This window comes from Pogoniulus pusillus, chromosome Z (assembly GCF_015220805.1).
Source record: "Pogoniulus pusillus isolate bPogPus1 chromosome Z, bPogPus1.pri, whole genome shotgun sequence".
NCBI lineage: Eukaryota > Metazoa > Chordata > Aves > Piciformes > Lybiidae > Pogoniulus > Pogoniulus pusillus.
The window spans coordinates 28678299-28692583 of record NC_087309.1 but is presented as its reverse complement, the minus strand read 5'-3'; the positions used below and the strand labels follow the sequence as shown (position 1 = coordinate 28692583).

At 42.6% G+C, this 14285-nt stretch overlaps 1 protein-coding gene across 1 annotated transcript in view; it reads right to left on the bottom strand.

Annotated features, from left to right (window-relative positions):
- The window catches only part of PLPPR1 (phospholipid phosphatase related 1), a 161348-nt gene that overhangs the window by 11311 nt on the left and 135752 nt on the right, over positions 1–14285 (bottom strand). Inside the window, exons 5-6 of the mRNA XM_064176718.1 lie at positions 10794–10926; positions 1536–1786 (exon numbers count right to left, since the gene is read on the bottom strand). Coding sequence (XP_064032788.1) covers positions 1536–1786; positions 10794–10926 — 384 coding nt within the window. The remainder of the gene's footprint in view (positions 1–1535; positions 1787–10793; positions 10927–14285) is intronic.

Sequence of the window (14285 nt, the reverse complement as noted above, 5' to 3'; positions counted from 1 at the left end):
CCCAGCTGACAGGCAAAGACATGTGAGCACACTGTTAGTGTCAGAGAGTGTCTTCAGGTAGAGAACTGGGCTAGAGTTGGACTGTAGGCTAATGTGCCTTAAAGGTAGATTTTATGTCTGTGCAGTTCAGAGAGAGATCCATGTACTGGCTCTAACTGGTATCTTCAAGTGAGAATAGAAGTGCAGATCTATTGCAGGTAGTCTTGAAAGACAAGGGCTGAAAATCACTGACCTGTTGGGAACTTAAGCTCAGCAAAAAAAAGCATTACTCCCCTTCAATTGTACGGGGAAAGTATCCTTTTTGTAGAAGACTTACCTTACTAGGAAACAAGGGAAGTTGGGCAGGGAAAGTCCATGAAAGAAGGTAAGCAGCTTAGGGCAGAACCAGGGCCAAACCTGATCCTGCAGCTTTCACCTAAGTGTTTATCACGACGACAGAAGCTGCTACAGCAGCGTTGAGTTTATTTGGAACTGTAATTCACACATGGTTGCTTACTGGTCAGAAGTAATGTGCACACAGTATTACAGGCTTTCCAAACACTTCCCAGCAAATCCTGATCAAAACAGTTACTGACTTTTATCTCCGTTATTATTCATGCAAATAGCAGTGGGTGGCCTCTTCATCTACAGCTATAATGTGGTGTTTATTCATCTGCTACCAAGACCAGGGTAAAACATCCACTGTCAATAATAAGAGTCTTCTCAAATTCTGAGGACATGCAAACCCTGCCACTCATCTGAACCAAGTTATTTGGGGGAAAAAAGACCTAGTTAAGTGATTTTGAGATCAGAACCATGTTCAGTCCTCAGATCCTAATGGTAAAACCCCCAAGTTTTTGTATTTTGTGAGTAAGCTTTTTGGATCAGTTTTCACATATTACAAAAGCTTTAGCCAGAGAACACAAAGGACCAGCCAACATATTTAATGAGATTTTGAAAGACATGTAATTTGTTTCCTGTCAGTGTTACCTTGTCAAGATGTCAACTGGGGTCCATTTCTTTGTTATAACAGGAAAATTCTGGAAGGGACTTTTCTTACAACCTGTTTGTTTTTTGTTTTTTTTTCACAAGGGATTTGGGTTATAAACAAAAAGAACAAAATCCAGCCTAGTTCAACCTCCTGTTGAAATGTCACCATTTACATGTTCAACAACAAATGGCATATGAAAAAAAACCAAACAGTTGTTATCCAGGAGCTGTTTAAACATCCACTTCATTTTAACATTTATGACACAGAGGTAGGGAGAAGAGATTCAAAGCATACTCAATGGCCTTTGAGAAAATCAGCAGCAAAACAGATTAAGACCTCATGCCTCCACATTACACAGTGCCTGAAAGTAATGAGTATTTGGTTTACTTGTAGTAGGATTGATAAAACAGCAAGTGAGAAGGGGATTTTCCCCTACAGATACAGAATGAATACTTCTACAAAACAACCTTCCTTTTCTTCAGAAAGCACTGCAAGAAAACTGGCCTTACCCAGATGCACATATGGAAACCTCTCATACAAGTCAGCAGTCATCTTTGGCACTCACCGTGGCATATAATGCTGAGTAGATGCTCAAGGCAGCATGTTTGGATGGAAAGGATCGCCTTGCCTTTTCAATCACCTCCACATCCCCAGTGCAGATGTTGCCGTTGTTTATGAACTGGTGGTGAGCCCGACAGTCGTTTCCAGTGTAGTTGGGTTTACATACAGTCAAAAAGTAGGGAGCCAAGTTCCCAGTCACAACTTGGCCAGCATTTACAAATATGTCAGTGGCAAAAAGTCCAAATGCAAACACTCCTGTGAATAAAGGTCAAAAATAATGATTATTCAAACAATTAAAAAAAAAAAAATCTTGGTATCAAGAAGGAATTGATATGAGAGATAAGTGACTGAACTGTGCAGTCATTATGTGGGAAAAGCCTCTGACCCCAGCAGAGTGCATTCTGGAATCTGACAGGTGCTTAACTCAGCAGCTCCAGAATGACTCAGAAACAGGGTGAAAATGATGAGCAAGTGCCTAAAGTACTTCTGTGATCCGAGCTCAGTACAGAATTTTCTGAAAACTCTGCACTTATGCTATATCTGTAAAGTTTCTGCTACGACAAAGGCTTATAGCAGACAGCCAAGTGGCATGCACATGAGATGTTCAAAATGTTTGTGTACTTTTATCATATCTGGGAAAAATAAGCTAGTATAATATCTCTGAGGCTAAAAGAGTGCTGTAGTGCTGAGACATAATATTACACTTTACATAATTATCTAGTGTCAAATGCCTTTTGGGCTTTGAATACTCATTATCCTGATGTCAAAAAATTAAGATCCTGATCCAGCAATATTTGACCGGTCCTTTGGGAAACTTACTAATGCTTTTCCCTAGGAGACATTTTCATACTGCTGCAGTTCAAGTCATGTCAGTGGGAAAACATGCACACAAATACTATAGCAGGAAGCATTCACTTGATTGCAGAAACATTTGCACAGTTGTGGAGCATCCTTTCCTCAATACTGCAGCTGTCACTCTCCACTGACTTCCCATGAGTGTTACCAATGGTTGCCACAGCAGCTACGAACATACATGGGGATCTTTTGCTTGCATATGTGGCTTGCATACTGAAGAAAAAGGACAACAGGTTTGCAGAAATGCTGAACCAAAATGTTCTGAAAGACTAAATTGACTTTCCTTTCCTCCTTCCAATCAGTGACTTGTATAAGTGTAACAAAATTTAGAACACATGAATATTTACTTTTGGTGTGGGAATACTGAGCATTTTATCTTTCTCTCTCCTGAAGCTCTGTAAGCAAAAGTAATTCAAATTATAAATTAGCTGAGATCGCTGTGTATTTAATTACAACCAAGAACTGGAGCTCTTGGGAAAACATCTTAGGAGAGCTGTGATAAAATCATAAGGCCTGGCATCACGATAGTTATAACAACTTCACTGCTTATCCACAGTAAGTTGGGGGAAAAAGAGGAAAAAAAAAAAGGGGGAAAAAAGGACTGATATATTCTGAGGAGCAACAACAACAAAAAAAAAAAGTCAGTCAGCAACATAATGCAGCAGAAAGTGCTTTACATCAAATTAACAAGAATCAGGGATCATTCTGCAGATATTGTCACCCTCTATGCAGCTAACAGAAAGCAGAAAGGCTGCAGCTGACAGTTAGGTCCTTTTAAACATTCAGGACCTGTCTACATACAGGACACTTGTAAAGACAGTAACATAAATTAAAATCCATAATTAAGAATGAATTAATTCTACAAATGTCAAGAGTGGCCTGCCAGTGCCATCTCCTCACAGAAATGATGTGGTGTGAGTGACAGAGCTATGCTGTAACAAAGATTCCTCAGTGGCGCACTGATGAGCCCCCTCCTTGGGTAGCAGCCTGGAGCAGCTGCAGGAAGGCTGAGTGGTTTGTCCTCACCACACTTTCCCATGATACTAGTTTACTACTATTCATTATTAATGTGTGATGTGGATTTAAAAAGCCAGTGGTGGTCAAGGAAGGACCTTCATCTGCTTCTAGACTGCAGTACTGCATCTTATTGCTCTCACGACAGTCATTCCTCTAAATGACTCCTCATCTACACTAGCCAGTGCACAAGCAAGTTCAAAGGAAAAAGGTAGCAGGTGAAAGAGCAATTTGTACCGGAGATGAATGTTGTTTTATACACAGCTCATTGGCCAAATTCTTATCTTGGCAGTGAGGATTATTACCTAGCTCTTTATAGTACTTAGAGGAAATCCAAGAGCTAGGCCATGACCTAATAGTACAAGCTGAGAACCAAGGGCTTCACAAAGATGGTCCAATGTTTTTCTTTCAAAAAAAAAAAAAGTTTCAACACCTGTCTCTTCTCAGTGTTTGCTAGCACTGAAAGTTCTGGCTCAGACTCAACCTCTGGGGGCTGCAGTACTCTGGAGAGCAGAAGAACAAGCCATGGTTGAAACCTTTATCAAGCTCTGACTGTGATGCATATTGATCATTGTAATTACCTTCTTTCAGTTCTGCCAAACTGCGTGCCTCATGAAGATCATAGCTACATGCCACAGTGAATCTGCCTAACAGACATTTAACCTTTGAAGACTGATTGCACATTGTGTACTCTCTGGAGACTGAGAGAGGGTTGGCTGTAATGGATTTAAAGGCTGTAACATCAGTGAGCCTGGGTAGTGGTAGAGAAGTCTCTTGATGGTTTTTACACCCCAGGAGTCCATCTGTTCAGTGAATTTGTTGAATGACCTACAGCAGCTAGCTTACTGACCAGAGCACAACAATGCAGTGATGTGATTCTCAAGTTTTTAGGCAGATAAATAGCTGTTGAAAGGCTGCATGAGAGGGGCAAGTAGGCCTATCTATTCAGGATCACACTCTGAAGTCCACAGAGGGAGAACAGGATAACATGTACCTCCTTCCTGTCTTGCATGCTCAGGTGTAATGGGAGCTGATTTCATCCTGCTAAGAGGCAAGCACTTTATCTCACTGTGTTCACTCTGGTCTAGAAAACCTGGGAGTGAACTTTAGTTCAGAACTTAGTGTATGCTGAGAAAAGATGTAAACAGTGCAAGTTACGTGGAAAGATGAGCCACAGCCACTACAGTTGGTTACTGGTGGAAAAGATGATCAGAAGTTAATATCATCTACAAAAAAGCCAAGAAGAAAACACTAGAAGGCACACTGGTAAACAGAATGCCACTGTGAGAAAGACTAACTTAGGGCAGAGGTACAGGATAAGTTCTACTTCCTGCTACACTCTTTATCTGCCCTAGAGTCCAAGAAGAAGGAATGGAGGATCAGATTTGAACATCTCTTTACCTCCAGGGAGAAGGACCCTAGTCAAACTAAAGAAAAAAAAAAAAAAAAAAAAAAAGGCAAGAAGAGCTCTGCTCAAAAATGCTGACACACAGCATGGACCTTGAATCTTTCCAGCTTCATCTCACCTGAACTAACACTTGTCTTGGCAGAAGAATATAAATCTTCAGCAGGTTCAATTTTCAGTGCTTCAATTTCAATTTCTCCATTTATACTTCCCTCTAAATCGCTGCCAAAAAGTCCCCCAAGCATGAACCCATAATTTCTAGGCTCTCACTCCCATGCTACTCTAACAGTCTTTCTCGTGATGAGGTCCCTGTGTGGCTGTTCATCAGTTGTGACCTCCAGCTCTGTCTACTGCTTTCCTCACTCACTGTAACTGCAGTACAACCCTCCTCCCTCCAACTCATGCTTAAGCTCTGTATCTCTCCACCCTGAGTCTAACATCAATGACTGCAGCGGCCTGTTGACTCCACAAAACCTCACTATTAAAGAAATTTTAAATGCCACTGATTTGAAGCAAATTCCCAAAATGTAGAAAAAATAGACAAAACCCCCTGGGGGTTGCACCAGAGCAACTAAAAAGACATTGAGAAGACAGAAGTGAGAAGCCTTTTTTTTTAGGGAGAAATGATGAAACACTTAAGTAAAATGAGAAAAGAAACAATGCATTGAAGGGCTTCTGAGTTATCAGAAGTTGTGGTCTTGAGTAATGTATCATCATTCCTTCTACCAAGTGCAGTTATGTAGGCACTCCTCCCAATACCAATGGCCAGTAAATTATCTGATTTGTCACACCCAGTCTAATTTGCTCAGAAAACATTCATATTACGCATGAACACTCACACTTCTGCAACTCCTCTTCCACTCACATGTTTTTTAAAGAAGATTAGATTTTCACTGGAGAGAGTGCCTAGAAAAACTCATGATGTTACAGAAATACTGATCTTTATCCCACCTCTTCAGATTTTGCTATAATGGTCCAGTGCACTAATAAAGCCATAAATTTATAGTCATGTGACTCAGACTTTGCCAAACTACCCTACATCATTATATCTTAAAGGGTGTTGTTGAAGGAGATCTGTATCATTAATCCATTTTACAACTGGAGAGATGTGGGCTGCAGGAAAATTTATTGTCTGTTGCCATGGTATCAGGAACAGGCTTAATAGCAAGCTTCTGAGTACTCCAAATCTGATCCCAGGATTGGCTTTGGTCTTGCAGTGAAGACCACACAAGGCTCACTGCTCCAAGCATCTACCACTTCTTGTATCTGCCTGCTTCACCTGTGAGTGTCCTTCCTGGATACTATTTCTTCAAGACATAAGAAGGAAGAAGGTCAGGACACGCAAAAAGAAATTCAGTTCTCAGTTCAAAACTCTGGAGCATCAAGACTCTCCCCCACATACAAATAAGATTTCTTGTTGCTTCACAACTGTCAATTCTCATCTAGGAAACAGGCAGCTCAGCACCTGGCATAAAAAGGAGCAGTAAGTTTGATCTGTCCTCAACACAATGACCTGTTTCTTATTGTGGAGGTTTTTCAGTGATATGAAGGGAGACCTACAGGAGTTTAGGCTGCTGCATCATTTTAAGTTAGAGGCAGCACATTCAAATACATCTTAGACCTGCTGAAAGGCACCGAGTTAATAGCAGAATGTGCTTTGTTTCACAGGGAACTCAGATCCAAGGCAGACAGAAAGATAAGGTCAGGCAAACTATGTCCTGCAGCTCCCTGGAGAATTGACATCAGAGCTCTGGGCTAGATCTATCCTATTACAATAAACTCACTATGTGCATAAATCTTGTAAACCTTTATTTGCTAAAATAAAGCCTTAATTTGCTGAAATAAAGCCTTAATTTCATTATTTAGCTGCCCACTGTGAGGTGTCACCACGCTCTAAATTAAGCTGTCAGCAGAAGCTGATCTACACCATTTGTTAGCTGCAAATTATTCAGGTCCAAAGTAAAAGTCACTGGTAACAAATTCATGAACAACACTGGATTTCTAAATATCTGAACTGGAGAGAGACTATTTCCATGTTATCAAGGCTTTGCAGGTATACAACTTAATCACATGGATTAAAAAATGAATACAAAGACATGAAACACAATACACACTCTAGTCACCCTGCCAAATTGAGTCAGGGAGGTCTAAATCAATGATCCTGGGGGTCTGTGAGCAGCTGTGTGTATACTGAATAAATCCTTGACTGAAATCATTCATTAAATAATGCTAAAATAATTTATAACCTCTATATGCAATACAAATGATGAAGTAGAACATAGAAGCAAATGCAAAATGACAAGATATTAACAGTGTACTGAATGGGAAAGTACCACAAGGCAGGGTGGATCAAAGTACAAAAGGCTGTGTGCATTCAAGCTGGGAGACAGGGAGAAGAGGTAGAAGTGCCAGAAACAACCACTGTTAGCCCCTGGTTTCTCAAGCATCCATCATGTAAACTGCGAATTTCAGCAGCACCAATCTGTAATAAAACTGCTGGGAGAGGAGGGGAAAGGAGGGAGGACAGATGATGTGACTGAAGAATAGCAGTGCAGCACCAATATTTTAGAGTGAAAAAAACCTGCTCTGAAGCAGTTGCTCACCACTTATTTGTCCTGAAAATCTTAAAAATAAATGTCTGTGAAAGCAGCTATAAAAGATAAAAAGGAAGATGGAACAAATTGCAACATACATCAAAGCTTGATGTTTCCAAGCCAAGCCAGCTTTTTTTCACTGATAAAGAAATTGATTTTCTAAATTCAGGGAACATAGCAGGTTTCACCAATCTGAGCTGCAGCAAAGGACTTGATGCACACTGAATCAAGGTGGGGGAGGCAGCCCTTTGCCACAAAAGCAAATGTCTACCAATGTGTAGAATTCATGCCTGGATCAGGAAGTAAGGAGACATTTTGTTCCTGTGGACAAAGTACCAGAGAGATTTAAGGCAAAGATCAACATTTCAAGGTCACCACTAAACTCAAGAGTGGAGAAACTTAGAATCAGACAGATGGTGAGTGTTTGAGGAAATCAAGGAAAGAAAAGCAAACAGCATAGCAGGCAAGATAAGAAAAATCAAGGGAAAGAAACAAGGGGCTTGGCCAACATCCCAGAAGAGTTGCAGGTTGATTTTTGCTTAATTCTTGGATTCATTATCAAAGTGAAAAAAGGGCATCATTGTGTACACATGAAGAAAAAGTAAGGGGGGAAAAAAACTCAAGTCTAGCAACCCAATCCAAAAGATCCCACAAAGACAGTATGGCAAAGGTTCTTACCTTTCACATTGCCAAAATACAGTTTGGAGTTTCCCTGTTTGCCTCTCTTTTCTTAAAAAAATGTAAGCAAATAATCAGTGAAGTATCTTCGACTTCATGCTGGTTTGGTGGAAAGCAAACTGCTATTTTTAAAACTTCACCTTTTCCCTACAGAGTTAGAGAGGGAGAGGAAAGCCTCTTTGCCTTCCTAAAATTTGGGAATGGTTAGCTCTCCAAACTTTTTGTGATGTGCCTTGCAGGATCAGGAACTAATCTTCATTTTTTTCCGTAAAAAATAGTGCACAGACACAATGAAGGATTTTTCTCACATTTTTGAATAACAACTGCAATGACTGAAAGGCAATATTCCAAGTAGCTTGATTACTACTTTTGCATGTAGTCACTTAAAGACTCTTGATCACACATCCACAAAAAATAAATAAAAAAAAAAAAAAAAAAAAAAAAATCAGACATGTATTTTCCAATGAATTTGTTCCAAGACTAAATTGGCATCAAACTTTTTTTGCCACAAGCCAGACTGCTTGCTAGGATATCTTGGAAGACAACTTACTAAATCAGCTCTGGAAATTACGGCTCTCAGGTTTATCAGGAGAAGACACATGGAAGGAGATCTATATACCAGCAATGTGGTAATCTCTCTAGAGCCTCTTTTTGGAGTACGCAGCTGTATGGAGCTAACTTCCCTGATTACCCAGCATGGCTACAGCTGCTCAGCTCACATCACATTCTGAAAATGCAGCTATTTTTAGTCCCTTTCACAAATTATTTCAGCCACTTTCCAGCAAATACTCCTCTCATTTTACTGCAGAGGCAGGGAGAATGTTTCAGAAGAAAACAAGCAAACAATCAGTGGTGTTTAAAAAGATTTTACACCATTGTAGTAATGTTAACTTATTTTTCCTCAGGAAAACAAATTAAGCTGCAAAGCCAAAATTGGTTTCTTTAGCAGGGTTCATACCTTACTGAGAGTTTACTGCATCTCCTTTACTCCCTTCTTTTCCACCAGAAAAGAAACAATATCATGGATGTTTACAAACAATGGTAGCTGTAAGAAACATGTAGAGCAAGTGCTAAGCCTCCATGGTCTAAGCTCTTTTAGTGGTGACCCCGCAGGCAAGACTATTTGATTAGGACTTCGCAACATGCGGAATGGCCCAGTGGACTCTGGCACCCTGGTTCTCTCTTAATGGCAGTTTACTATCCATCAATATATCCTAAAGGTTATATGAAGTTCAAGGGTATTTTACTTTCAACTGCATTCCCATATCTTTTGTTTGCAGCAGCAGCAGCACACACGCCAGGCCAAACTATCAAATCATAGGTGATTTGTTTCTACTCCCAGTGTGGCGGAAGACAGAACATTTCACATCCTGATGTCCAGGTGCAAAGCAGGTAGAAAGAAAACATTCCCCTCTTGGAAAGAGTTTTTCCTCCTTGTCAGCACATCACTGCTGCTGCTGAAAACCTTAACACAGGGTGAGATTTTCAACTCCATGCTCTGGGCAAGCCGTGCCTGAGCCAAGACTGTGCTCCATTGACAAAATACAAGGCTTGCCACTGTCACAGGAGATGTTTTGTGTCCAGATAAAGCTGAAATATTGATCAGTGACAGGAGAGAAGTGATCCAGATATTTTCAGCTTTTTCGGCTATTGCTTCTTTTAATTCAGACCCAGTCCTCCATGAGATGTAGTGTGTGAGAATACTTTACCTCTAAGAGTATACAGGGGGGAGGGTGGCATGATGCTTTGTGGCCAAAGCCCTTCTTCATTGCTGGGGAGCCATATTTACCACTGGCCCATGCCAGCAGTGAAACAATCCAGCCTATCCCATGTGTGAACTTGAGACTTAATCATGAACAACTGAGAAGGAGGAAGTCTTAGAGCTGTTTGCACTGTTCTCTTCTTACTCTGCTGCTACAAGGAAGTAATAAGTAAGCAATTAGCTCTCTTTAGCTCTAAACACTGAGTAGTATGGCTTGAGCAGCCTTAAATGTCTGAGTTGAGGAGCCTTCAGAGGATAACAAGATTCTCTGTCAATGCCACAGTGGAAACAGGAGCTGCAATGCTGTTCCTCTTCTTGCTCCAAAAGAAACCTGGGCAGTAAGGTTTTGTAGGCATTTTTCCCACCAAATGACAGTGTGAAAAAGGCACAGCACTTTGCAAGCACCACATAAAGCAACCTCCAAATGATTTAGTGACAGAACCTCTTCATCATTTCTCAGCAATTAACCAAATGAAAGCTCTAACAAAAAACAAAGACAATAAAAATAACAATGTTATTTTGAAGTGGGCTCTGGGCAATTTTATGCTGTGCTCAGCTGAACATAATGTGGCAGAGCAATGGATGTTAAAATTAGAGCTTGGAAAAAAAAAGCCAACAAGATGGGCTGGTGAGGACCAATTTGTAAGTAAAATGGGTAGCTTACACAGACTAGTAATGATGGAATTATTCATATAAGGTTTTGATTGGCATAACCTTTCTTCAAGGGTCCAGAAGAAGCATTAAGCTCAGCAGAATAGGATATAAACTAGCTTCAGACAGCATGATATGGCACATTTTGAACATTACCTTGCAAATCCCGAGGGGGACTATCCCTCTAAGGTGGAAAATGCCTGCAAAGATTTCACAGCTTAATTAATTTTGTGGTGTAGATTATTAGGCTGTTTCACTCTACTTTGGTGCAGAGACTAAGCTCACAGTGCTCAGGATGCTTACCTATAAAACGTATTATTCTTCGAAGCAGTGGGTTCAAGTAACAGCACTCTCCAGTCAAAATAGTTTTCTCTTGAATAATTAGGGTTTCTCGGGTTGACTTTATGAAGTACATGGATATCTCACCAATAAAAATCTGCCAGGAAAGGGAAAGAAACAGAAGGTTAAAAAATTACATGAGCAAACATTAAAACATGGGTCACTGATCCAGACCACAGGCACTACAATGCAGTGATGTGTCTTTGGGATATTGCACTTCCATGGTGGGGCTGCAGTTATTCACTTGAGAAGAACTGGCATAGACTCATCTCTCAGCCAAGAAAAAGATCTGTCATTCTTGCAGTCAGCTGCAAGACGCAGTGCATATTAGGCCTTCTTCTACTAACTGCTGGGAAATGAGGGAAAGAGAGGTTTAATGGATGCTGTGGATCGTAGGAGCTCCCATTTTCACTGTGATTTCCATGGCATTTGTCACGTTCTGCTGTCAGCCATTTTATTGCCAGCACAGACTTCATGGACAGAAGCCTTCTAGACTTCTGGAGAAGAGGAAGGTAATGGTGCAGACTTCCACCCCAAGTTTTTACCAGCAAGCCTCAGCAATATTGAATGATTCCTAAAGCCTCCATACCTCTCAAATTCATATTAACGTGAGTCTTCCAGACACGTTACAGAACCTGCCAACTTTGAAAATAAACTTAGATGAGGAACATCTTTGTAATGGAAATGTGTCTGAAGTCACAAAATTTTTGGAGCGGTCAGTGAAAATACTGGACAAACACATCATATCTGTACTAACAAAGCAAAAAGTGCCAGGGTGTGGGTAACAGCACAGCCCATACTGTTAAACTGCCAGCGTGGGTCACTGTCACAGCCTGGCCTAGTGACAAGTCTCTCACAAGATTGTAGAATCACAGAATCAGTCAGGGTTGGAAGGGACCACAGGGATCATCTAGTTCCAACCCCCCTGCCATGCCCAGGGACACCCTATCCTAGATCAGGCTGGCCAGAGCCTCATCCAGCCTGGCCTCAAACACCTTCAGGGATGGGACCTCAACCACCTCCCTGGGAAACCCATTCCAGCCTCTCACCACTCTCATGCTGAACAACTTCCTCCTCACGTCCAGCCTGAACCTACCCAGCTCCAGCTTTGCTCCATCCCCCCTGGTCCTGTTACTGCAAGGGGACACAGTCTCAAGTTGTGCCAGAGGACGTATAGGCTGGATGTTAGGAGGAAGCTCTTCACAGAGAGAGTGATTTCCCATTGGAATGGACTGCCCGGGGAAGTGGTGGAGTCACCAACCCTGGAGGTGTTCAGGAAAAGCCTGGATGAGGCACTCAGTGCCATGGTCTAGTTGACTGGATAGGACTGGGTGATAGGTTGGACTGGATGATCTTGGAGGTCTCTTCCAACCTGGTTGATTCTATGATTCTATGATATCCTAAAAAGTCCCTCCCCAGCATTTTTGTAGGCCCCCTTCAGATACTGAAAGGCCACAATAAGGTCACCTCAGAGCCTTCTCTTCTCCAGACTGAACAGCCCCATCTCTTCCAGTCTGTCCTCCTAGCAGAGGTGCTCCAGCCCTCTGATCATCACAGTATCACTGAGGTTGGAAGAGACCTCATAGATCATCAAGTCCAACATCATCCCAATGGCCCTTCTATGGACACATTCCAGCATGTCCCTATCCTTCTTGTAATGGGGGCTCCAGAACTGGATGGAGTACTCCAGGTGGGGTCTCACCAGGATGGAGTACATGGGGAGAATCACCTCCCTTGACCTGCTGGCCACACTTCTCCTGATGCAGCCCACGATCTGGTTGGCCCTCCGGGCTGCAAGTGCACACTGCTGGCTCATGTTGAGCTTCTCATCCAGCAGCAGCCAGCCCCCAAACCCTCTCCTCAGGGCTGCTCTCCAGCCTGGCACTGCCCAGCCTGGATTTGTGCTTGGGATTGCCCCGACCCAGATGCATGACACTGCACTTGGTCTTGTTGAACCTCATGAGGTTGGCTTGTGCCCACTTCTCCAGCCTGTCCAGGTCCCTCTGGATGGATCCCTTCCCTCCAGCATGTCTGCTGCACCACACAGTTTGGTGTCATCAGCAAACTTGCTGAGGGTGGACTCAGTGCCTCTGTCCATGTCACCAACAAAGATTTTGCCAGGACTGATCCCTGACGGACTCCGCTTGTCTCTGGTCTCCACTTGGCCATGGACCCGTGTTACGGGGGGGGGGGGGTTTCTCTATGCCTCCCTTATTTGGGGGAGGTGAGAAATTAATTTGAGGTGGTATTAAATTGTTATAAAAATATATTTGTTAAAATTAATATTTACAAACTCTTGCCACCCCCAACCACTGTGTAATAATATTTAGTTCTAGTGCAAAGTTATGAAAACAATTAGGATATGATATATATACAGGGATTTGGTCAATAACTGGAAATTATCAACTATAGACAGAGAGAGATTTCCCTTAGGCTTAATGCCGCTTGAGAACTATGCTGTCTGCCCAGCAGGGGCTGAACTGTGTCTGCACTAAGGCAGAGGTAACTTATATTACAGAAGAATCAAAGCTTTTCTTTTAAGTGTTGCTATTAATTATTGATCACCCTCCCGGGGTTGTGTCACAGCCTGTGCCCAGTGTCCGGACTCTGTGGGGCTGGAATCTTCCTGGCTTGAGAGGGAAACTAGGTGAATCCTCCCGGCTTGAGGGAGGATGATAAATCTTCCCAGTCTCTGGGGTAAACAGGTTTTCTCTAACCTTTTGTCCTGGTGAAGTGATCTCTGCCTTGACACTGCTGCTTCTGGATACTGCGAGTCCAGGGATGATCAGCTGGCAGGATTCCAGGAACAGGAGAAGGATGTCCGTGCAGTTTCTGGCACGGTCTTTCACAGCTAGCAGGCTGTTTGTGGGTGCAGGCAATTCAGAGGTCTGCTGTCCTGGTTCTCCAAGCTAAAGCTGGGAGTCTGAGCTCCGTAGATAAATGCAAGATAGCAGGCCAGTATGCACAGCTGGCTCTAGGCTTAGGGGGCTATCAGCTCCCCATATATGTATCAGGTGCAGGTTTGAATGAGCTCTGCTTCTAAGGTATGCAGACAGGTTAACTGTGAATTGGAATCAATGAATGAGGTCTGAGCCTCAGTGAGCGTCGGAGCAGTGCTTTGGCTTCCGAGCATGTGGGTGTGAGCGGCTGAGCGCTTCGGGTGCAGGTCAGAGCTGCAATGTGGATCAGAGAGCTGAATCTGAATCTGAACAGCTGAGTCTGAACACGTGGTGCTCCTTTGCACCCCTCTTTATAGACTGTGGGCTGAGATTCATGGCCCTTTGGCCATCCAAAGTGACCAATCAGGTTGGCAGGAAGCCAAACCTTACCTTAATAGGCAGGGGCTGTTTGCCTGGACCCTGCCAAATATGGGGATCACCTGGGCAGACCCCAGGGATACACGAGTTGGGGATGTGTGTGTTACACAACCTTATTCACTACCATGGGTCCTGGGAC